The sequence below is a fragment of the Neopelma chrysocephalum genome, unplaced genomic scaffold (assembly GCF_003984885.1).
Source record: "Neopelma chrysocephalum unplaced genomic scaffold, ASM398488v2 Primary Assembly neopelma1_96942, whole genome shotgun sequence".
Lineage (NCBI taxonomy): Eukaryota > Metazoa > Chordata > Aves > Passeriformes > Pipridae > Neopelma > Neopelma chrysocephalum.
In genome coordinates this window covers 1,907,341-1,929,590 of record NW_020925585.1, presented here as the reverse complement: position 1 = coordinate 1,929,590, position 22,250 = coordinate 1,907,341, and the positions used below count along the sequence as shown (strand labels likewise).

The 22,250-nt window shown below is 41.0% G+C and overlaps 1 protein-coding gene across 5 annotated transcripts in view; it reads left to right on the top strand.

Moving 5' to 3' along the window:
• Positions 1-220: 220 nt before the first annotated feature.
• The window catches only part of ZNF608 (zinc finger protein 608), an 86,743-nt gene continuing 64,713 nt past the window's right edge, over positions 221-22,250 (top strand). For 2 of the 5 annotated variants that reach the window (XM_027670895.1, XM_027670899.1), the window contains exons 1-2: positions 4,132-4,349; positions 5,271-6,317. In XM_027670895.1, the coding sequence (XP_027526696.1) occupies positions 5,430-6,317 (888 nt within the window). In that variant the 5' untranslated portion in view covers positions 4,132-4,349; positions 5,271-5,429. Of the gene's footprint in view, positions 248-1,954; positions 2,271-3,132; positions 3,257-4,131; positions 4,350-5,270; positions 6,318-22,250 lie in introns of those variants that run through there. The other 3 variants (XM_027670898.1, XM_027670896.1, XM_027670897.1) reach the window with 3 other exon arrangements.

The window sequence follows — 22,250 nt, the reverse complement described above, 5'->3', positions numbered from 1 at the left end:
AGGGCCTCCTTGACAATAAACTTATCCCTGCTAATAAACCCTTCATTATCAGACCCTGAAAAGGAAGTGTTTTTACACCAGGAGAACTGGAGCGGTTTGTGTTCGGGCAGCTCCAAGGCCTCTCAAGGGCGCGTGTGCTGGTGACCCCAGTGCCGGCAGCGTGAGGCTGGAGGGGCAATCGGAACCCGGGGCTCAGAGGACCGGGAGGGCAGCCTTTCCTCCCGAGGCCCCCGGTCGTGGTGACCTGGTGGGTAAGGCATGGTCGGGTGCCACACCACGGGGGGATTTTACCCCCACACGGCTTGTTTCACCTTCTGTAAAGCCCTCGCTGCAAAGCAGGTTCAGGGAGGTTTGCTCCTCCGGTACCTCTCCGCTAATTACCCCTTGATGGGAAGCGTGTAAAGCGGGGACGTGGACGCGCGTGGTTTGCTCAGCTGGATGAGATCCTAAGGAGGTATTTTGTCACCCTGTCATAGGTGTGCAGGACATCGTAAATGCCACGCTTTGACTTTTCGCCGGAAACCTTGACTTGGGCAACGCGTGCGTTTGGCAAGAAAAACATCCCGTATCGATTTTCGCAGGGAGATCAGTCCCAGCGAGATCAAGGGAAAAGGCGGGGGAGGGTAGGGGGGAGAGAGGGAAAAAAAATAGACCATGCTTAAGTGTATGAAAAGGGACAGGGTGCCTGCGGGGCCAGGGGCCGTGTCCCGTCCCGTCCCCCCCCCCCCCCCCCCCGCTGCCCGCGGGCGGCCACCGCCCCCACCCCACCCCCACAGTCCGCGAAGGGTTAAACGCAATTTAACGCAGTGGTGTAGCATAATGGCTCCCAACGTAAACAAAAGGAATGATTAAGGGGGATATTTTCGACCTACACAAAGCCCGATAGGGAAGATTTGTGTTACTAATTCCTGTGAAAGGATGTTCACGTGGTAGTTATAGGGTCGCTGGCATTCACACTTCAGTGCGTGCGGCAGTAAATCAGCAGTCTGGAAACAAAAGGGTTATTTTCTGCTCCCCCTCCTTCCGAAAAAGAGAGGGGGAGAAAGAAAGGAAGAAAGAAAGAATAAAACCCGACCTGCCTAACTTAAGCCATATTGTAAAAACGAACAAGTAATAAAATACGTGAGGAGCTGTAGAAAGTTGATGCAAGAAAGAGGGCTGATTCGAGAGCGGAGCAGCGGCTCGGTGCCGCCCCAAGCAGAGGTGGGGGTGCTGCCCTGCCCTGAACCTCCCCTCAGCCCCTTCCTCCAGACACTGTTTGCTTTTCTCCTCCACTAAGCACGAAAATAATCGCACATGTGTATTAGCAGCCCTCTCTCACTGGCTTCAAGCTGTTATAATCTTGAATGAGGGGGCATTTAAAAATTATGACTGAGATTCTAAATTGCCTCTTTGAAACCGGCACAGAAAAATCATTCATCATCGCTTCGAAAACTGCCCTGAAATTAAATTAAAACGAAATGAGGGAGTCTTCCTCCCGACATGTGAGTCTTGGCAGAGCTACTCTCCACCTTGGTTTTCTGTTTTTTTCCTTCTTCCTCATGCTCTCTTTCCTCTTTTTTTTTTTTGTTCCCCCTCATTTTTTTTTCTCCTCTCCCTAAGCCCTAAATGTTATACAGGATAATTGAAATGGGAAACACGATTTGCAGCTGGCTGCAACGTGGAGGCTGCCGGGTCGGTGTAGGCTGAGGGCTGCGGAGCGAGGGGCTGCGTGTGTGTGTGTGTACGATGTGTGTATGTGTACGAAGTGTGTCTCAGCTAGTGAGTGAGTGCCCGACGTGCGAGTGAGCGAGTGCGTGTCTCTGTATCTCGCCCTCGCCGGCAGGCAGGAGGAGCGGCGGGCCAATCGGAGGGCCTGGTTTCATAAAAGCTGGATTGTGATTGGGCGGCAGGGAAAGGGCATCGCGAACAAAGAAAAGTCCCTCTCAGGTACCGCGCGGAGCGGAGCTCCCACTCCCCCGCCTCGGCCGCTGCCGTGGGGGCAGCGCCCTGTCCCCTGTGAGCGTGTCAGCCTGTGAGGGGACAGACACACATGCCGTTTTTGCCTTCTCTGCCCCGTTTTTATTTTGTTTTATTATATTTTATTTTTGTTGTTTTAATTTTGTTTCTAGAAAGAAAGGAAGGTTCATGGTTATTTGGTGCTCTCTTCTTTCAAACACAATAAATCTGTTGAAGACATTAGATTTTTTTTCCTAAAATAAAAAGCGGCTGCAACAAAAACACACTCAATGCAGTTAGAAGGAAAAGGTCAACTCGATCCAATACAGACCGTAAGTACGGTTGCGTGGTGTGTCTATAGCACTTAGAGGGGATTTTTTTTTCTCTGCAAAGGGGAGTTTTGGGAGTTGAGATAATTAGGGTTCTTTGGGATTTTTAAAACAGAAAAAAAAAAATAAATCCCACAAACAGGGTGAGTTATTTGAGGGAACTAAGAGGGCGAAAGCAATGTAGCCACACAAATACTTGACGGTGCACTTGGGGGGGCGTGAAAGCGTAGTGCCTTTTTGGGATTTTAACTAAGCAAGGTGGTGGTGGGGGGGAATAAAAGTGACACTATTACAGACAACCCTGTATAGCTCCCCCGCCCCCTTCGGTCCCGAGAGCACGGCGCTCGCTCGCAGAAGCGATGGGGCACCGACAGACGGGGAGGCACCTCGCCAGTCACACGGAGACACCAGGAACGCGAGGCTGAAGCTGGGGGGTGCGTGTGTGGGGTCGCCCGTCGGTGGCTGATGCCTTGGCCGATTCCAGCCCCGTCTCGGTCTCCCTAGCCCCGAGGCGCGGGGAAGGGAAAGCCCCGAGGTGGCGGCGCCCTCCGGGGAGACGGCGAGGGGCTCCGCGGGGTGTTCCTGGGGGGCAGCCCCGGGGCTCCAGGAGCTGCCGCTGGCCCGGCGCAGGGGCGACGGTGAGCGCCGGGGCGGGCTGGGTGTGCTGCTCGGCGGCCACAGCCTGGCCGGGCCCGCCGGCCGCGCTCGGCTCCCATCTTGGCGGCGGCCAATGGAGCCCGCCGGCGTCACATGACGCGGGCGGCGCGAGCGGGCGGCGGGACTCGCCGCGCCTCCCCCACCCCCCGCTCCCGCCCTCCCGCCACCGGCAATTCATTACGGCTTTTAGCTTCCCATCGCCGGCTAATTAAAAATACTAAGCTAAAGCTCCGAGACCGTCTGACTTGGGGAAGGGGGGGGGGGAGGGGGGGGGGGGGGGGGGGGGGGAAGAAAGGATAGCGGTAGACTGCGAGGTTTGCCGAGACAATAAGGTGGGAGCGATCTGTCCTGACAGAAAGGTCGTCTGCTTTATCTCCTCGGACTCTAATTACTGAATTACTTACCGCATGACTGATTAGCCCAAGCTCACGGGTTTTTCGTTGTTATTATTTTTTTTCCCCGAGACAGCAACTCGAAATTCTGATGCGTGCCTGTGCTTTTTTTTGTATTCCTATTTTTAAAAAGAGCTGATCTAAGGCTGGAAGGGGGAGGGAGGAACGGACGGGGACAGACACCCCCCTCCCCGAAATCTTACCCCTGGGAAAATTTACTTCGTTTGAGAGCACGCAGTCCTTCCTCCCCTCCCACAAAATGTTTTGATAACCGGTTTATCAGATCAGTGATTCCCCCCTCCCGCTCCTCCTCCTCTTCCTCGCCCCCCCCTCCCCCCCCTCCCCCGCCCGTTTCCCCTCAAGTTACTTCAAGAAATCAGATCTGTCAGGACGGGCGAAAAAAATGCCACTTCCCAACTAACAGGCGGAATCCAGCCCAGATTTTCAGTCCTTTCTTCTTCTTTTTTTCCTTCCTCCCTTTCACTAATTTATCCCGATGTTAGCACATTCTGTCTTGTAACACCCGGGCGCCTGTAGGTTTGTTTCATGGGATCATTACTTACTGATCAGGATGGCTCCCGGGTCCGGGGCTGAAGACGGAGTGTGAAGTTGGGGAAACATTTTTTTTTTTTTTTAATTACTGTGATGATTATTACCTCTCGGTGCTTATCCAGGAAAAGCAAACAAACAAAAATCTGGTCCGTGATGCTTCACTTCTGAATGTGAAATACTACCTACCAGCTGGTAAAGTTGTGAGGCACAGCATTTTTTTCTTTTTTCTTTCCTTTTTTTTTTTTTAAACAAGGAGGAAAAAACCTAAACAAACAAACAAAATCAAAAAAGGACTTCTGATCCGTGTGCCAAACTAGGGGAGATATGTTATTGACCGATTTATACTGGCTGAGATGATACTTGCTTTCTACTTCTTGATCACTTGCTCTTTAAGTAAAATGAGGCACAGAGTTGTTGCTGAGACGAGTGGGAACAGCATTTTGATTTGCTGGTTTAATTAAAAAATTATGAAGGATTAAAGGTAAGCATTATGCATATATATATATGTATAAATATTTCGGCAGTCGACTGTAAAAGGGAGAGATCCCTTTAAAAATCGTTTTAACTAAGCTTTGTCAAACACACACTCATTTGCGGTCACTCAGGCCACCTTGGTGCAGATCACTTAAAGTGTATGTCTTAATCAGTTTCCTGTACAGTCAGTAATACTATATTTAACAGACCTAACAATTTTGTGACCTAGGAGTACCTTAGAAATGCTTTTAGAAATGTTATCTTAAGAATATTTTTTAAAGGAAATTTTTATTTCTTCTCTTTTTTTTTAACTTATGGAGTTTAATATTTTCCAGTAAACATTTGTGTTTATAGGTTGTTGTTTTTAACAGAAGCTGTATCGTGGCAAGGAAAATGAGGTTTCCCACTTCCCTTAGCACTCTCTCCTCCCCCTCCCAAGAGATTAAGTGGAAGGGGGGTAAAAGATAATATAGGAGAGTCACAAAACTTCAAGGGTCTGGTTTAAAGCCACAAAATCCATGGAATGCAGTGAAGAGTGAATCCGTGTCCTTCCTTTTTTCTCTTTCGTGCCTAGGTGGTGGTCCAAGGGGTTAGATTACATGTGCTCCAACAGCTAGGCACCACTTCTAAGACTGAGCTTTGTGGATTTGAATCATGTAGTTAATTTTTTCTTTCTTTTTCTCTCCTTTTTTTATTCTTCTGTGGACATAGCTTTTTAAGAGAGACTGTGAATGTTGGTATACAACTAGATTAAAAATGCTCGGTATAAAAGCATCACAGCCACTGCCTCAGGTTTAGCAAACTTAAGGAAAGAGTGTGGCAATGGTGAAAGATTTCGCTTCCCCCTACCTTTCCCTTTTTTTATTGAGTCATGTTATATTCTGGTAACACCTAGACAAGAACTATTTGACTTTTTCCCTCCTCACAGGACAAGGTGGACGTGGACTGCACGTTGTGAGCCTAGACACACCTGAGGGAGGAGGACCAGAGTTGAACTTAAGAGAGAGCCCAACGGAGATAAACGAATGTCCCCACATCTCCAAAGGAAAGTTCATCAGATTTTTACTCTAGAGATCTCATATTCAGGATGTCATTGAACACTTCCGCTGCAGGAAAAGGTGTGGATCCAAACGCAGTTGACACTTATGACAGTGGCGATGATTGGGAAATCGGTGTTGGGAATTTAATAATCGATTTGGACGCCGATTTGGAGAAGGACAGACAGAAATTTGAGATGAATAATTCTACTAATACCACCAGCAGCAGCAACACCAGCTCCAAGGATTGTGGGGGTCTGGCTTCCAGTGGGGCTAATGCTACCTCAGCCTTAGCTGATGGCCTAAAATTTGCTTCTGTTCAGCCCTCTGCTCCCCAGGGGAATTCCTCTCACAAAGAGACTAGCAAATCAAAAGTGAAAAGGAGTAAAACTTCTAAGGATGCTAATAAATCTCTGCCTTCTGCTGCCTTGTATGGGATTCCTGAGATCAGCAGTGCTGGCAAGAGGCAGGAAGTCCAAGGGCGCCCTGGAGAGGCAACTGGCATGAATTCAGCACTGGGTCAAAGCGTGAGCAGTAACCCAAACGGCAATAATAACACCACCAGCAACACCACCACCATTGCCTCTTGTGGGAAAAACAAAGAGGAGAAACCAGGTAAAGCCCTGGGCAGCAGAGGCTCCAAGCGGGATAAGGATGCAGGAAAATCCAGGAAGGACAAGCAGCATGACCTACAGCAGGGCCACCCCAATGGCAGTGGGGGTGGCAGCAGCCAAGTTTCCTCTGGGCACCTCTATGGCTTTGGGGCCAAGGGAGGCAGTGGTGGAAGCAACAGCCCCTTTCACTGCACCTCCTCTGCTGTGGGGGAGGTGAGCAAAAGTACCCCGGATTCAGGGTTAATGGGGAACTCTATTTTGGTAAAGAAGGAAGAGGAGGAGGAGGAGAGCCACAGGCGAATCAAGAAATTGAAAACAGAAAAGGTAGGACAAAGCTCCTCTCCACCTCTTCTGTGTTTCCCTGTGTCTATAATAAGTGTCCCATGACCGTGCGTCTGGCGCCTGTGTCCTTCTCTCTGCTATGTATTTGTGACATGCGTCTGTTCTTCCTCTTTTCTTTAAAAAATCCAAACCAAAACCAACCCAGAGACCTCTTCCCTATACAGAAGACACCATGTTTTCAGTGTGCTGCTCTTCCTTATGATTTCCTCTCCCTGTCCTCAGACTTGGAGAATGTTTCTCTTTTGTCTGTTCCTTTTGATTGCACTTGCCCAGAAGGAGAAACCTCGAGGTGACCCTGACTTAGCTGGCCCCAGTCTTAGCAGAAAGCAGCGGTATCAGTGGGATGGCATGTGTTCTCAGGGTGGGGTGTGCACAGCTCATGCTTCAGGAGCAGCAGGTCTTGTATGTGCTGACTCTCTTCCCCAACACTGGCAGGCATTTGTGGCTGTTCCTCTCCCAAAGTCTAAAGGAACCCCTCTTCCTTCTCTGACCCACTGTCTGGAGCTGAGATTGTACTTGGGGGAGGAAACAGGAGGTATCAGCAGAGACCCAGGCTCCGCTGTTGCCCTTTGTGGAAATGCAGGATGCTTATCATGTTGGGGGGTCCTGTGGTGCAGGAGCCCCAGAGGCCCCAGAAGCTGGTGTAGCTGACTGGGAGGAAGGAGCCAGCAGACAGACGGTGCCTCTCGTCTTCCTGGAAGGAGGATGCTGGGAGGAGGGAAATGCACTTTGTGCTATGTGTGTGCAAAACAGCTTTTGGAACAGAGGGGTGCAGTTTGTCTCCTGTCTGGGGGAGTTTTCCTCTCTGAGCTGCGCTGGCTCTTGGATTTGAAGTACTCGTTTGTTGAGTGGTCGAAATGTATGAAAGAAATCAGACGGGGGTGTGTGTTTTTATTCCTTTCTATTACATTACGAAGGATGCTTTCTGTAAGAATAGATGGCCATGACTCTATTCTCTGGGAAGGGTAGAGGGAGAGCTTGTTGTCTTTTGTTAACTGCTAGTTCAAGGAGGTTCTGGTGTTGGTGGGAATTGTTCTGTCCCTAGGGCAGAAGGCATCTTCTGGGGGACCTGAGGGTGACTGGTTGCCCAGGATTACAACTTCAATGAATTCTACAGGTTGTTAAACAAAGGTAACCTGGTCTGCCTGAAAAATAAAGCAAACTAACACCTTCCAAATGAACAATCTCAGGGTGTTAGAGTGTAACTGTATTGTCAGCTGTTGTCTTAAATTACCTGCTTTTACAACTTCCCTGCCTGAATGTTCAGCGATGGGAAAACTTTTGGGTCGGTGTTAACTGGCCTGCAAGTGTCTGGGAGGGCTGAAGGTCCCGGGGGAAAAGTTATGTCTTTTTACGACCGGGATACTGGCTTTTTGTATTTTGGTCATGTTGGAGTTTTTGTAATACTAAGTCGACTAGAAGATTAGATTTGGGTGTTTGTGACACGAGATATTTGTTAGTACTACAAGATAATTTCAAGGGCTTTTGTTCAAGGCGAGGATCAAATTAAATTTTATATTGTAGCATATTATTGCTTTTAAAATAGCATATCTGTGGTTGAATTTGAATGAGCCTTGTGACCTTTTCTAAATGCAGATGAGAAAACCAGATTGCTGTGTAATTCGTGTGTACATGTTTGTGCTTTGATTTATGAAAAGTGCTGTTCGCGGTGGAAAGGTGTCCTAAAATCTCATGGTCTCTTTATTAACTTAGTACAGTAGGCATTTACTTCTGTTGCCAATAGTCTTCAAATTGCAGTTCTCTAATCTGTTTTAACTATCTAGATAAATTGCCCTAATCCGGTCTTCACAATGGCTGTGGTTAAAGAGTCAGAGCCATTTGATTGGATTCAGTGGCTGCCTGGAATGTGGGAGGTACTGCCCTTTTGCAACCTCCTTAGCCTTTTAATCTCTCAGCCAAATGTTCACATTCAACAATTTTGTTTAGCTGGCAATCTGAACATTTCAGTATCTCAAAGGCTGCTGCCATGGCAACAGAGATTAGAGGGTGGTGTGGTTTCTCCTGTTTTTGTGTTCTTTCAACTCTATAGTCACACAGGAAATTGTATGAAGAATCCATAAACGTACGAGTAATCTTATGTGCAATGTAAATGGGATGGCATGCAAATTTAGAGCAAACATGTATGGAGGGGTTCAGCGTCAGTGTACACTCTGTGTGTTGTAGATGTCGCTCCAGGAGGAGGTCTGGAGCTTGCATTTCCAGCGACAGCCACTGCTGTTGGCACACACCGGCTTTAACATGGGCTTTGCTCATCAGAGTCGTGCAGCCTTGGCCATTGTCTGGCACAATGGTGTGCTTGCTTTCTGTCTTAAGTAACATCCCTTAGCGTTTTTCTTACCCAGGAATGTTTCCTTTTAGACGAACAATAACGCTAATAATACAGCTTGTTGCTGACAATGGTTGATACCTGAAGTCCAGCCAGCGGCAATATTAGTGACACTCGGGTGTTTTATGTTTGTTGTTATGGCTTTTTTTCCCAAAAATGATTAATAATCATTAGGAATATATTTTTAAGGGTTTTATATTCCCGAAGTGTTATTGCTTTGACTGTTTATGCACTAGAACATATCTGATGTACTTGCAAAAAGCACCTTGTGTCTGTAGGTAAATATATGATTTTCAAGCCTGCATGTTAAATCAATTTCCAGTTATCTTACTGTTGTGCAAGACATGCCTTGTAAATTTGGAAGTTTCCTCTTAGAATCAAATGAGTTCATGCCTGCTGATTCAAAATCTACAGGTTTTTATATGTGGTGTGGAATATAATATTGCATTTGTTTACTATTTGTGAAAAGCTTGGAACAGATTCCCAGGAGTTGTAGTCACTGTTTAGCTTTCACAGCATGCTTCAATGTCTATTTTTAGTCTATTTATTCTGTTTCCTTGCTGCGGAAAGTCATGTAAAACATGATAAATTGGATCTTATGAAGCCTAATTAAATCAATGACTGTGTTCTGCTGGCTCTTTTATGCGGAAACCGCAAGTATGTTGTAAAAGTCGCCACTCCCCTAATATGTGGATAAAGTCAAAGTATGCTAAGATATTTGAGCTATATTTGTGCAGTCCATTTTGTGGTTAAGCCACCAGTGACATGTCTGAATAAGTAGCTTTGACAGGTAGGCTAACCACTCCTAAGATTTTTGGTGTTAAAACCTGTCTCCATTTTCCATTTCTCATCCATACCATTTTTAGCACAGTTAGTGACTGTTTGTCAGCATGAACTCTTCATCTGTTTCAGCTAAGTTTTTCTATATTTTTAACAACCGTTATATTGAAAAGTGTTCAGGGTATCTACAAAAACTGCTTTGTGTGCGTTGTGAGGAGATTTTGGGATTCAGTCACAGTTTGAGATATGGAAAAACTGTATTTGGTATGGGAAAATCAGTATGTTTACATTAAAATAGTACAGAAGACACAAAGCTGTAATTGGAGGGGTCTAGTTACAGTTCTAAATGTATCAACGTAGTGATACTCCAGGATTGAATTTTTCTCTTTTATTAGCTCAAATGCTTCTCATTAAGACTGCATTTCTCATTTGAAAGTTGTCTTCAACAGATTAACGTTCTTGGCTTGTATTCTTTTATTCTTTATTTTATTTTCCCCTTTTTTTTTATTTAAATGCAGGATTTGAGGGTGTTTTGCACTTCATCAGGAATCTCTGGGTGTGTTTTCCTCTTGATGTAAATTATTTAAGTACATGCTTTGATTAATGATGTTATGGAGATATGCTTTTCATGTACTTTTCTTGCCGGCCTTGTGTGTAGTTTATTCACTGTGAAATAAAAGGGCAGGGAGGTCACTTGCTGTAATTAAAGAACAAAGTCTATTGTTGTTTGACCGCAAACTGTTTTGAAAGCTACATAAGGGATTTAGCTGTTAAAAACATTGATAACTATGGATGTCTAACAATAAGCACAGCTCAAGGTTCTTAAAGTTCTGTAGTGCTGTCTAGTAGTGTGACGGTGCTTTTTGAGCTGGGTGAAGAGGTGTTGCCCTTTGGCTGAGGAAAGCTTTCCGTGTGAACCTGCTGACCTCTGCCAATATGTATGACCAGGTCTGCTATTGAATTCCTGTGCAAAGCAAGAGTTAGCGTAGCACAATGGAGGCTGGTCTAGAACATCTATCAAATCAAGTAGGGAAGCCATCTGATAACCGTACTCGGAACTACCAGAAAAATATTTCATTTTGGGCATTGGTAATTTTACAATTTTAATAACTTCATAAATACCCAGTAAAAAGGAAAGGATTGATTGTCCAGATGTCATGAGGTTAACCATGTTCTCGATGTTAAAGGGCTTTCCTGCAAGACTGTTTTAATTATAGCTATATAAAGACTTGTTTTTCCAAAGTAGCATTTTATAGTCCAATAAATGAAATGTATGTTAAAAGTGCTAAGCAAAATCTCCCGTAACCATAGAGGTGTTCAATAACCAGATTCAAGTAACATGGAAAGTACCATCTGTTCCTAGTTTTCATCATAAGCCTAGGAATTGAATAGCTGAGATTTGTTAGTATTTTTTCAACTTTCTTTCTATTTTTAATTATTATTATCATTATTTTAAAAAGTTCACCTGGCACTTTATAGAAGCTTTCTGAAATGCAATAATACCGGAGAGACTGTGAAAACATATGTTCGTACATACAGTTAACCAGTACTACTTTCATTTAAAGAGATTTCCAGAAGCCCAGTCATTGAAAAATTTATAATAGTGAATCACCTCCTGCAGGCAAACACAATAAGGTCAGTTCTTCAAAGGTCTTACTGTTCAGGTAGAATCTGATTTACTGTGTCTTTCCTTATGAAGTAAAAGGAGGGGGGAAGGGAGGAACACCCCCCCAAAAAAAAAAACAAAACAAAAAACAAACTCTCAAAGGATAACTTTAGCAAGCTTTTATCAGTCACCTAATTGCATATGATAAAACCATTGACTAAAATTTTCCATGTATATTTTTCTGCTCTTCAGAGAAGTGTTCTAGAATTGTTGATAGGGAGAAAATTACTCTTTTAGAGATAACTTGTTCTAAACTGCTAGGCAATGAGATTCTTGGCTGCAGCCTATGAGCCCTGGATAAAATGCCATCCGGCCTTTGTTTGAGGTCTTTTACTGAAGCTAATGACTGGTCTTGTGCCGCCCTGAGATAAATGACATTATCTCTGAGTGGTCTGACAGGAAACAGACATGTTAATGGTGAAGCTGCGGGGAGGATCTGCTGTATCTCTGACAAAAGAGTAAAGCTTGGACCCCTGGTTGTGATCATTAACACAGAATGCATTCCAGCTTCTTCTACCACGGCCTTCATAATTGGAAAGCTATTTTATCGACAATAATGTAAATCATAAATGTGAAATGTGCAGATTTCTTGCGTGGTAAAACTCGTGCCATTTTTGTTTCATTTTTTTTCCCCATAAGAAATAGATGATCTCCATAGTACTGACATTTCTGGGAGATCTTGGGGTCTGCTTTCTGTTAACTGGACACATCCTTTGCACGTTGAATGCAGGTTACCCTTTATGTGCTCTGTGTTAGCCATGTGATTTGCATTTCTGAAAGTAGGTTAAAAGAATAAAAACACCAATAAAATCTGTGTTTCTCCACATCTCACGTGGTTATTGGTATTGAGCAAGTATTTTACAAGCATCATCAGAAATATCATCTTGGAGGTACAAACATTTCAGCTATCCTTCAGCTGTGGTTCCATTTTGGATAAGGACATATATATTTTGGATTTCTGTTACCCACCTTTGAAAAAGGTTAGCTTGCTTCTGCAGGAATTCTGCAGCTTTGTGTCATTGCCACATGGTCTGTGTTTCTCAGATGTAGAACTCACTTTTTGAATGGCACGTCAGCTACGTGTTGCAGATTTATTTCATGATATACAGTTGGAATTGCTGATTATAATGAAGTTTTAGAGTCTACCCTGCTCTGAGCTAAGATACTTTGTACAGATGATCCAACAGCCAGGTTGGATAAGCGTAATATTTACGTAATATGCTTAGCATTGTACCAGCTTTGTATTGTACCTATATGATGTTCTAATGTACATGGTGATATATTGCTGTGTTCCCTGAAAGTGTGGAAAGGTTATCTGACTTCTTACCTGAACTTATTTCTTACAACAGAAATACATCCTCCCTCAGATAGGGTCTCACCTGTGGATCTGTGGGACGCAGTGACTTCAGTTGTAGGGCTGGCCATTGTTTTTACTAAAAACTACTGTTTGTTTTAGTGTGTTTACATGACAAAGAGTTATTTCCTAACAATCACCGAAAATATATGTGTTTTTTTTTTAAAATGTGATCTGTACATAACATTCTCTGTTTGGTGAAAGATAGCAAAATGGTCTTCCATGGAAATGTCTGATAATGCATAATTGCAAAAAGTAAATACCTTTTTAACAATCAACAAAGGTCATTTAAACGTTTTTACTCCTTTTGCACCAGAGTGTTTCTGCCTAGTGCAGCTCTTTTGCAGTGCAGCCTTTCACCAAAGTGAACAATAATGCAAGCTATCCTTCTTTAATTTGCTTATAAATATGTTTGAAACATGGTAATTTTAATACAGATAATTACCAGTTTTCATAGCAAGACTTGAGGGGCTTTCTTAAATGAGATTTTAAATCATGGGATTTTTAAAATTATTATTACATTCTTGAATTAAAACCACAATTTACTGAAGGCAATTGGGCAAATAGGAAGGTCAGACAATGACTTTTGGTTGTGCTGTAGGATTTCAGTAAGCACTCTCTACTGCACTTTCAATTCTTACAAAGCGGTCTTTGCAATTGGAACAAAGCCTTGATATTTGAATGAAAGTTGTAAAACTATCCAGTGCCACTGGACTGACGAGCAAGTTCTTTGTAATTTTTGTTTTCTTTTTTAAAAAAGCTGAGAGAAATATCAAGGGGGTGGGAATAGGTAGTTTCCTCTGTTGCCCCTGTTTGCATATACATGTACACATCCATAATATATATGCTTACATATGCTAAGACTACTTGATTAAACAATCTAAGTGAATACACAGGACAATGGAATGAAGTAGGATTGATAACTGTATAGACAGGTTTTCCAGGTCTAGGGTCAGTGTGGCGCTGATTAAATTTTTAAAATCTAATAAAAATAAAAATAAAATATTGCCTTCAGTGACAGAGATTTGTAATATGTCTGCTTTTACTCTAATTTGGCAAATACTGCTAAATCTCAAGAAGAAAGGATCAACTTCTCTAGCATCCTCCTGTATGTAACATCTACTGGGAATCACATATGAAGCTCTTTGTTTCTCTAATTTTGATATGAAAATGTGCTACGTTGAATTATACGTCCTTCATGAGAAATCTTCCTTAGCTGATCTTCAGAAAAAGAATACCAAATATTTGTTCCCTTATCTTCTCCCCGTTTCTGAGTCTCCCTAGCCTAAATCTTATTGTGTGCACAAACCCAGCTTGGCTGAGGTGTTTGTCTCCTGAGAAACTCTACCAAATAATAATGGAAGGAAAGAGACCTCATGACGATGTTTGAAGCAGATGCCAATAGTGGCATGTGAATGCAGTTTTTGCAGTCAAAAGAGCAAACTAAAATGTATTGATTGTGGTTACTTGGTGTTTTCAAAACGCTAGTATTCTCGTTGTTGAATTGTCATGTTAACCAAGAAGCAGATGGCATAACACCAGAGAAGTGTATTTTTACTTAAAGAAACTTTAGAGGTTTTGATGTGTTTTCTTTTCCTCTTATTTCCCTGATGGCTTCTTTTTATTGAAGAGTAACATGAGGAGACCTGGTAGCAATTTTATTGCTTTCCCATAACAGTTTGAAATAATAGCTTGGTCTTTGGTTGCCAGTCAAATTTCTACCAGTCAGCTTGATTCTGTTTTTTATCATGTGGCAGTGGAATATAAAAAGTATATGTTTGTAGTTTGCCCTCAGAAACTGGCTCTTTTTTTCATGCTTCAATTAGCAACAGAAGACTAAGCTCCAATTGGTCACACTTTTGTAAACTCCAAGGGCTTGCTTTCTTCATTCTGATAAAAGAAGGCGCCAAGTTTAGGCTCTGTTTCCCAGGAAATTTCGAGGCACATCTGGCCTCTTTAACTGTGTTCACTAGACAGTTTGATTTTGCACACATTTAGTCATTTGCATTATCCATTGAATTAATTCAGAGGTTTTGTTAAGCCCATCCCCCCCCAAATACAAGTTCAAGCTATTCAAATGCCACCTTTATTGATGAATTTCATTGATGCTGTGCTGAACTGTGGTAGAAATAGGACTGTAGATACCACAGTTGCTTGTTACGTAAGCACAGCTTTTACAGTTTTCACCACTTCCCTCAAGCAGTAAGAAGAGTGAAAAGCAACTTGTAATCTCCTTTCTCATAGTGTGTAGGGCCAGACCAAATTATTTTTGGATTTCCTGTCACCTCCTTGGCTGATTTCTGTGGATGGCTTATGTTAAAAGCAACAATAATGTTTGAATTGGAAGGGTTTGGCCTTTGGGTTTTCATTCTTCATGGAGAACTGTTTATTTGAGTGTGGTTCGCCACACTACATGGATAGTACTATCAAATCTGTGCTTTATTATGGGCTTTTAGCAGTAAAGCAATGGCAGTAGTTGCATGTTTCGGGGTTTAATGTTCTTGCCAACTTTTCCTTTTTGAAGGAGAGAAATGAAACTAGATCTGTATCTCTTCAACAAAAGGTAGTAGTTAGAAGCAAATACAATTAGAAATGGACCTCATTACTCCATTGAACTTTGTTTTGCTGGCAGGAGTTTTAAATCCGATTTAGTAAATGTTGAGGGATTTGTTCAGTTAGTTTGCACTGATGACAAGGATCTAATATTCCAGGAGTATTTATGGATATAATGAGCATATCTGACATGAAGTTTTACTGATTAATTTTGCCCTGGGTTTAACGCTAGGCACTATATGTTGAATTCCACTAGAGTTCTGGAATTTGAAGGAAAAATACTGCTGCATTTTGAGAACAGTGAAGGTGATAGCAACACACCCTATGTTACTGAAAAACCTAAATTCATGTTCTTGCCCACTTCAGCCAGTAGTAAGGTGCAGCTACGTAGTAGTGCTACTCGTTTCTGTTTAAGGACAGGATTGTATACATGTTTGTGTGTGAACGTATATCAATATATGCTGGTGATATATATATATATGTATATATGTACATACATACACATGAAAAAAGAGCTGCTACTGTTTTATAAATACAGCAACTGAGTTTTGGCTAATAGTTTTATTTACATTTCATGTCCAGATCTTTTAACAGTCTTTCCTGTGACGCTGCAATGGATGCCAAACACTGAAGGAGAAAGCTAGCAGCTGTTTCCATTACAGCATTGGTACATTAGCCTCTGCACTTTTCATTTTATAATCTCGTCCAACCTTTTCTAATCACCCTCTAAAAAGGCTTTTGCTCTCCTGCCTTTGATTTATCTGTCTGCAGGGTTCTGTGTTATTCTTAGCTTTAAAAATGTAAAATCTGTGTGATTTTTTTTTTCTCCTACGAGCTTAAGGCTTTGACTCTTACTCACACTGCGCAAGGGCTCCTTTCTTAACTCAAGGAACTTGAGTTATGTCAGTGTAATTCCTTACTTGATGTGAATCCAGGTTACAAAATAGGGCCCAGTATGACCAGTTTGATTATTCTTGTAACAACGTGAGCCACTGTATGAATTATATTTTTTTGCACACTGAGTAGTGTTTTGTTCATTCTTCCTCTTTCCTTCACCATCTCTCTGAAAATAATTGTTTCATGGCTGTATGCTCTTATTGCTGAGATATGACTGAAAACTGCGTGCAGTACAGGGAGGCACATTCATTTTCATCTAGTACCCGTTTATTGCCTTGAGCACTGTAAATCTGTCAGCTCTTCACGATGCTTTCACCTCTTTCTTCATTTGCTCCAGCTTCTAGTTTGACAATGTTCCCCTGAGGCAGAGTTCTAATCTGCTTTCAATTAGTTGCAAAATGTGACTCAAATTTCCACATTATAGCTGCTGTTTTACTTGCACGCACACATCTAGAAACAAATTAATGCTCTTGAATATTTATTTTGAGCCTTCAGATTTACTCTGGGTGGAAAAGTTGCAAACTATTTTTAAACTACATCCAAGACTTTTATTTTTCCTCAAACTGAAATATTTATTAGAAGTTTAAAATGCCTCTTACTGGTTAATTTTTACAAAACCTTTCCAGCTGGTCGGTAATTACTAAAGATACATTGTATTGTGATAAGCTAAAGTTAACAATACATATAGTTAATGCTTAAATTTGGATGTGATTGCTGTGCCAGTTTAGGTTAAGAGGCACTTCTCTGCAGTGTTAAGCACTGTTTGTTTGTTTGTTTGTTTATACCTTTAACTAGTTTTTCAGGACGAATATACTTACCTGACACCTGTCTGACTGCCATCTATTATCTGCAACTCCAGAAGTTGCCATTTGGCTGAGGGGGGTGGAAACAGACTGATGAGTCTTAATAGGTATAGCTAATTAAAAGCTTTTTGTGTGTCCTTTTGTATATGTCTGTGGTTGTGTGTGCACGAGTACATGGGTGTACCTTTAAAATCTTATATATAAATTGAGTTTTAAGGGGTTCTCTGTGGTGTTCATGTTCCTATGAGCAGCTGCAGTAGGAGTATGGCCTCTGATGTTGTATTCATTGGGGAAATAGTGAAATTTTGAGTGGTAAGTGTGGAAATCAGGACTAAAACACTGAGAAGACGAATCTAAGTGGCAGTCTGAACTTCCTTATTCAGACAAAACTAGCATTAGAGGCTCCATGACAATTCTGCTCTATTGCCTATCCACCTCTAATGCCTTATGTCTGTATTTGCCTATATAGACAAACACAGAGTATTTAATTCAAATATAACAGTAGCTAAACTTGTAAGTGAAAATCTTTAGTGGAGATTAGCACACTAAAGCTTGGCAGATTGATGTCAGCATCTGTAATAGACTTTGAATAGATTTGTGGAATTTTATTGGAAGTATATTTCTTAAGTTGAAGTTGCTAAGTACCTCTCATTTCTAAATGCGATTTACACCTGTAAATTTAGCTTTTCATTTACAATAATTCACTTATTTGTAGACATGTTTAAATGTGTAGACACATTAAGGTGGTAGCCTGATAGCCCTATGTTGTATGTATGAGCATCTGCATGAAGTAAAGCACACACATGCTGTGTTTTGGTTTGTAGTCCCTGAGAACTTATTTTCTACCAAGAACAAAAACGTAAAAATAGAGATAAAGGAGAATTATCTTGATGTTATTTTATTTTCTCTTGAGTCATGAATGACTCTAACTGCAGAGATGAAAAGCTAACATGTTATTTATTTCTCTAAAGGTTTTACTTACTCTAATAGACTCCTGTGATTCATAACATCATTCTATAAAGAAACAATATTTGCAAACATTGTGAAATACTGCAGCAGCATGACATTTTTTTTCTCATGCAACATCAAAGCGTTTGAGGTTCAGCTTTGTAGCCACGGTGAATTGCAGTTCCTGTGATTGTCAAGTTTTGAGAAAAAAGTACACAGACAATTAAAATTCAAGTGAAATGCATATATTTGTAGCTTACAATAGCTGACTTAAAGACATCCAGAGTGAGTAACCAGGCCAAAATATGAAAAAACACCCCCGCACATCCACACATATGCGTACACACATATACACATGCAGCCACAAATTATTAATTTTTCAGGCAAAAGCCACAGTGCTTCAGAGAAGCATTAAATGCTTTTGTTGATAGCTTATAGTTTTATAAACTCTAAATGAGCTTATTGCCTTTTAACCAGCACTAAATAATAGGAGAACCTATGAGCCTCCACATTGGACACCAGCCAAGCAGCCAAAGAAAGAGAGGGGAAAAAAAGACAGAAGTGAATGGTTTAATTGTAGAGCAAATCATTTGTTTACAGATTAAGACCTATTTGGTAGCTAAATCCTATGGACAAGGAGGTGAAAGAATGAGGCACTAAGGTAGAGGAAATGAGCTTTATATTTTGTGACTAAGTCCTGCTATTTTTGCTTCCTCTTAAAGCAGAGGAGACAAGGAAAAAATGAATTGTTTAACAGCAAAGACTGCTGAACAAACTGCACATATTAAGTAGGAACAAAAGGGTGGGAGAAGGGAAGTGTTGCTGCACTTTCGTGCTGACAGGAACCTGACAACTGGAGCTGCTTCCAGCTAAGGGGCACCGGTTGTGGCAAGAAGAGCTGCCCTATTTTGTTTTCCATCTGAATAGGGTGGGGGAAAAATGCTTCTGTTAATCTGAGCAAACATAATACATTTTCTTGAACCTCTTTCCCCAATATGCAGTTTGGCTTGCTCACTAGAACTGCCCCACCCTTTTTTTTTCCTTCTCTCTTTTTCTCCTCTGTCCTTTTTAAGAGCAAGTTTTTTAAATAGGCCTTTGTTTAAGTATCATAATTAATTAGTTGACAGTTCAAATGGTTAGGAAGTGCTTGTGGTTTCTGCTTTATTGTTGTACAACATTTTTTTACAGAGTCGCTTACTGGTGGCCTGTAAATTTGAAGATATCATTTTCATGAGTCGTTGGTTTAAAGATCAAAGCCAAGAAAGCATTATAGCAGAAGTGGAGTAACCTCTGCAGTAAACATTGTTTAAGCTTTTTCAGTTGAAATTCCTTTTTTCAGTAATTTATAACCTTTCAAAAATTTTATCTTTTCTGTTGAATTTTCTGTGACTTATTCACTGTAATTTTTCTCATGAAGTGCTTAGCAATGCTGTGCATTGTTTCTTTTCATATTGCTTGATTGAAATTCACTGACAGTATATAAAATATTGCTCTCTGCTTATGTATAAACAAATATAGAGAGGGTTGCCAGTAGGTTATGCTATTAAAATATTTTTCCCTCAAATTGTAGTCTACTAAAGAGTAACCCTAAGAACAGTACTCTTCTTAATAGCGTGTTTCTTTCTTTAAGTTTAGTTTCTGCTGCATTTCTAGATCACAAGAATGAGAGAGAGTGCATGGTGAAGTGGATGTAGCTGTATTCCCAAGTAACAGGCCACTTCCCCCATTGTATTTAGGCACAGAATCTGGTTGCTTCAAAATGAGTAGCAACATGAGCACTAACATCTCTGCAAGGAGAATGCTGCCATGAAAGTTATGTAAGACTTGTGTGTTTTATATGTAGTCTAATTATAAGCATATTTGTGTATGTTTATGTCCCTTTGTATTCTCACTAGGCTGTGAAATGATTATTTCTGTTGGAACATTAAACCAGACTATTATCTGATACCTGTTTGGTAAAAAGAGCATTGACATATTTGAAGTGATTGAAAGCAATGTTCTCAGTGATGACCGTTAAAGAACTTTATGTGCTGATATTGTGATTTTGTTCACATCATACTTTAAAACCTGTATCATGTGACTAGCAAAACTATAAACCCAGTCTTTAATAAGAAATTTGCAGTAGGAAATTTTAAGGCACAATGATTCTATTTTTTGCATCTACTTACAAGTATATAATTTTATTGCTACTGCTTCTAACAGATACATGGATGGTCTTCATACCACAAGTTAAAAATTATAACATTGAAATAACAGGTGAAGTTTCATAAATTCTCAAAACAGAATTATTATTTCTTTTTTTGTGTGTGTGGGGGTGTGAGCTTTAACTACCAGTAGGCAAATTCACTCCAAGCTAGGTCTTCCATTTTTTATCAACAAAGTGAAGTGTGTAATAGAAAGTTAAGGGATTCCTTCAGCAGTAGCACCATAACCAAATGCTTTATAGACATAATGAACTTGTCTGTATCCTTGGTAGAGTATAACCAATGATTAAGCAATGTTGCCGTGAATGTGGTCTCAGTAAATTCAAAAGGAAATTTGCAGTCTAAATTAACAATTTAAGACAAAGAAATTATTTAATCTCAGAATTTTGGGAAATTTGATACAGGTTTAGTTTAATTTTTTTTATTGTTGTTCTTGTACTGGAAGCCAAGAAGATGATTAAAGTCTGAGAAAAAGGAAATTGCTGACAGTTTAACTCAGTAAGATAACTATAGTTCTGGGTAATATGGTGGCATAAGGGCTTCTTTTTCTTATAATTATGTTTAGCATCTTTTAATCCTTTCAGGAAGAGCCATGCCAATACAATATTACATTCAGAATTGAATGTGGAGTGAGTGGTGTAACTTGCACTAACAAATTTCAATACTTTAGAGGGGACAACTTTCTTAAGTTTAAATATAGAGGTGAGAGTACAATTTCCTCTGTCCAATTTGGCCTGCATTTTTATTGCCAATAGGTGGTTTTGATCTGATCTTGACACTGTTGCACAAAAGAGTCACTGTGTTTGCTTTTCGTGAAGAAAAATAAGCTCAATGGATGAGAAGTGCAATTCCTTTGTGGTTCATTCTTGTATTTTTAGTATTTTCAGTGTTTTGATTTGAGAGGGTCATCTGATCTGGCAGTTGAAAGTCTACTAGGTTTTCCAGGTAATTAGGCTAATTTGTTTTAGTCATTACTAAATTTGTAAAGTGTTTGCTAACAGACCAGGCTATGATCAGGGAGGAAATACTAGTTACTTTCAGATTAAGTGAATCTCCTTTTAAATTGCAGCTTTATTTAAAGTTAAACTTATAGCCCAGTTTAGAGTTGAATTTCTGCATTCATTGGTTTGGGGTGCAGTAGCAAAACGTCATTACAAGTCTTTAAAGTAGGGAAACATAATTTCTTAGGATGGTTTAAGTCAGGCTGCGCTTAGAGGAACCAGTACCTCAAGACTAACTCCTCTTACAGCACTACAGAAATTCTTTGATATGGCTTCTCCACTGTGGAAGTGGGCTGTGGTAAATCTTGTTTTCTTCAGTTCTGGACACAAAAAGTCACATTTTTGCTCAATTCTTTCACAAAAGGTTTTGCACAGTGGTCTTACAAAAGAGTGCCTGCAAATGTCTTGGCTGTACCTTAGTCTTTGCATCTGGATAAGTAGTGAAGCTGCACCTGTGAAATGCGTAGGAGTGGAGCAGTGCCAGCACAAACTGGAAGCTGATTACGAGAGCATACCTCAGCCTGCAGGTATCGGTGAACAGTTTTGTTAGGTTTCTGAAAATGAAACTTGAGCTGTAATCTCACTCAGGGTGATAACAGCATCTACACAGAATACTATCAATACTCATCACTGATGTGTATTTCTTCAGGGTGGGCCTTTCTTTAGCCTGCTTCAAAAAAAACGTCCTGGTGATCACAATAGTGTGCTTTTTCTAATGCAGTGTCCAAGTTGATTGGGATGAAAGGTGAGGTTACATGGGCAATGAGAAGGGAAAGGCAGTGATCTCCAGAATAGGTGCGGTGGGGCTGGTGATGAGTAGCTAGGTTCAATACCCTCATTTCACTTTACCTCAGCTGCAGCTGTAGAAGGTTATGTGACTACAACCTATATGTATTGAGTTTATTTGAGCATTTAGTCTAACATTTGCTATCTCCTGGAAAAACAGAGCAATTTATTAAAAAAAAACAACATCACATTGCCTGCTTTCTTCATGAAGGCCATCACATCACATTACGCATTATGTGTAATTCTTTCTCCTCCTTTCAACAAGATGAGTGATAATTCTGACTTCTGCTTGCATTTGTGAGATACCAATTTCTCGCCTTTTAATTGTACATTGCTGTACCTTTCTAATATTTTCCTCATCTTTTTTCTCTATTCAGTGGTAGTAGAAGAGGGGGGATATAAGGAGAAAAGTCTCCTTAAGACCCTCCTGTTCATTTGTTAAATTGTGTAAGTAGTCAAGTCTCTAGTTCTCTGGTGTACTCTGTCAGTTTCCCCTGTTGTTTCTGTGGACTTATTAAATGGTTACCAAGGAGAGAAAAGTATTTCCAAATTAAAGGAAAATGTGTTGTGAAACCG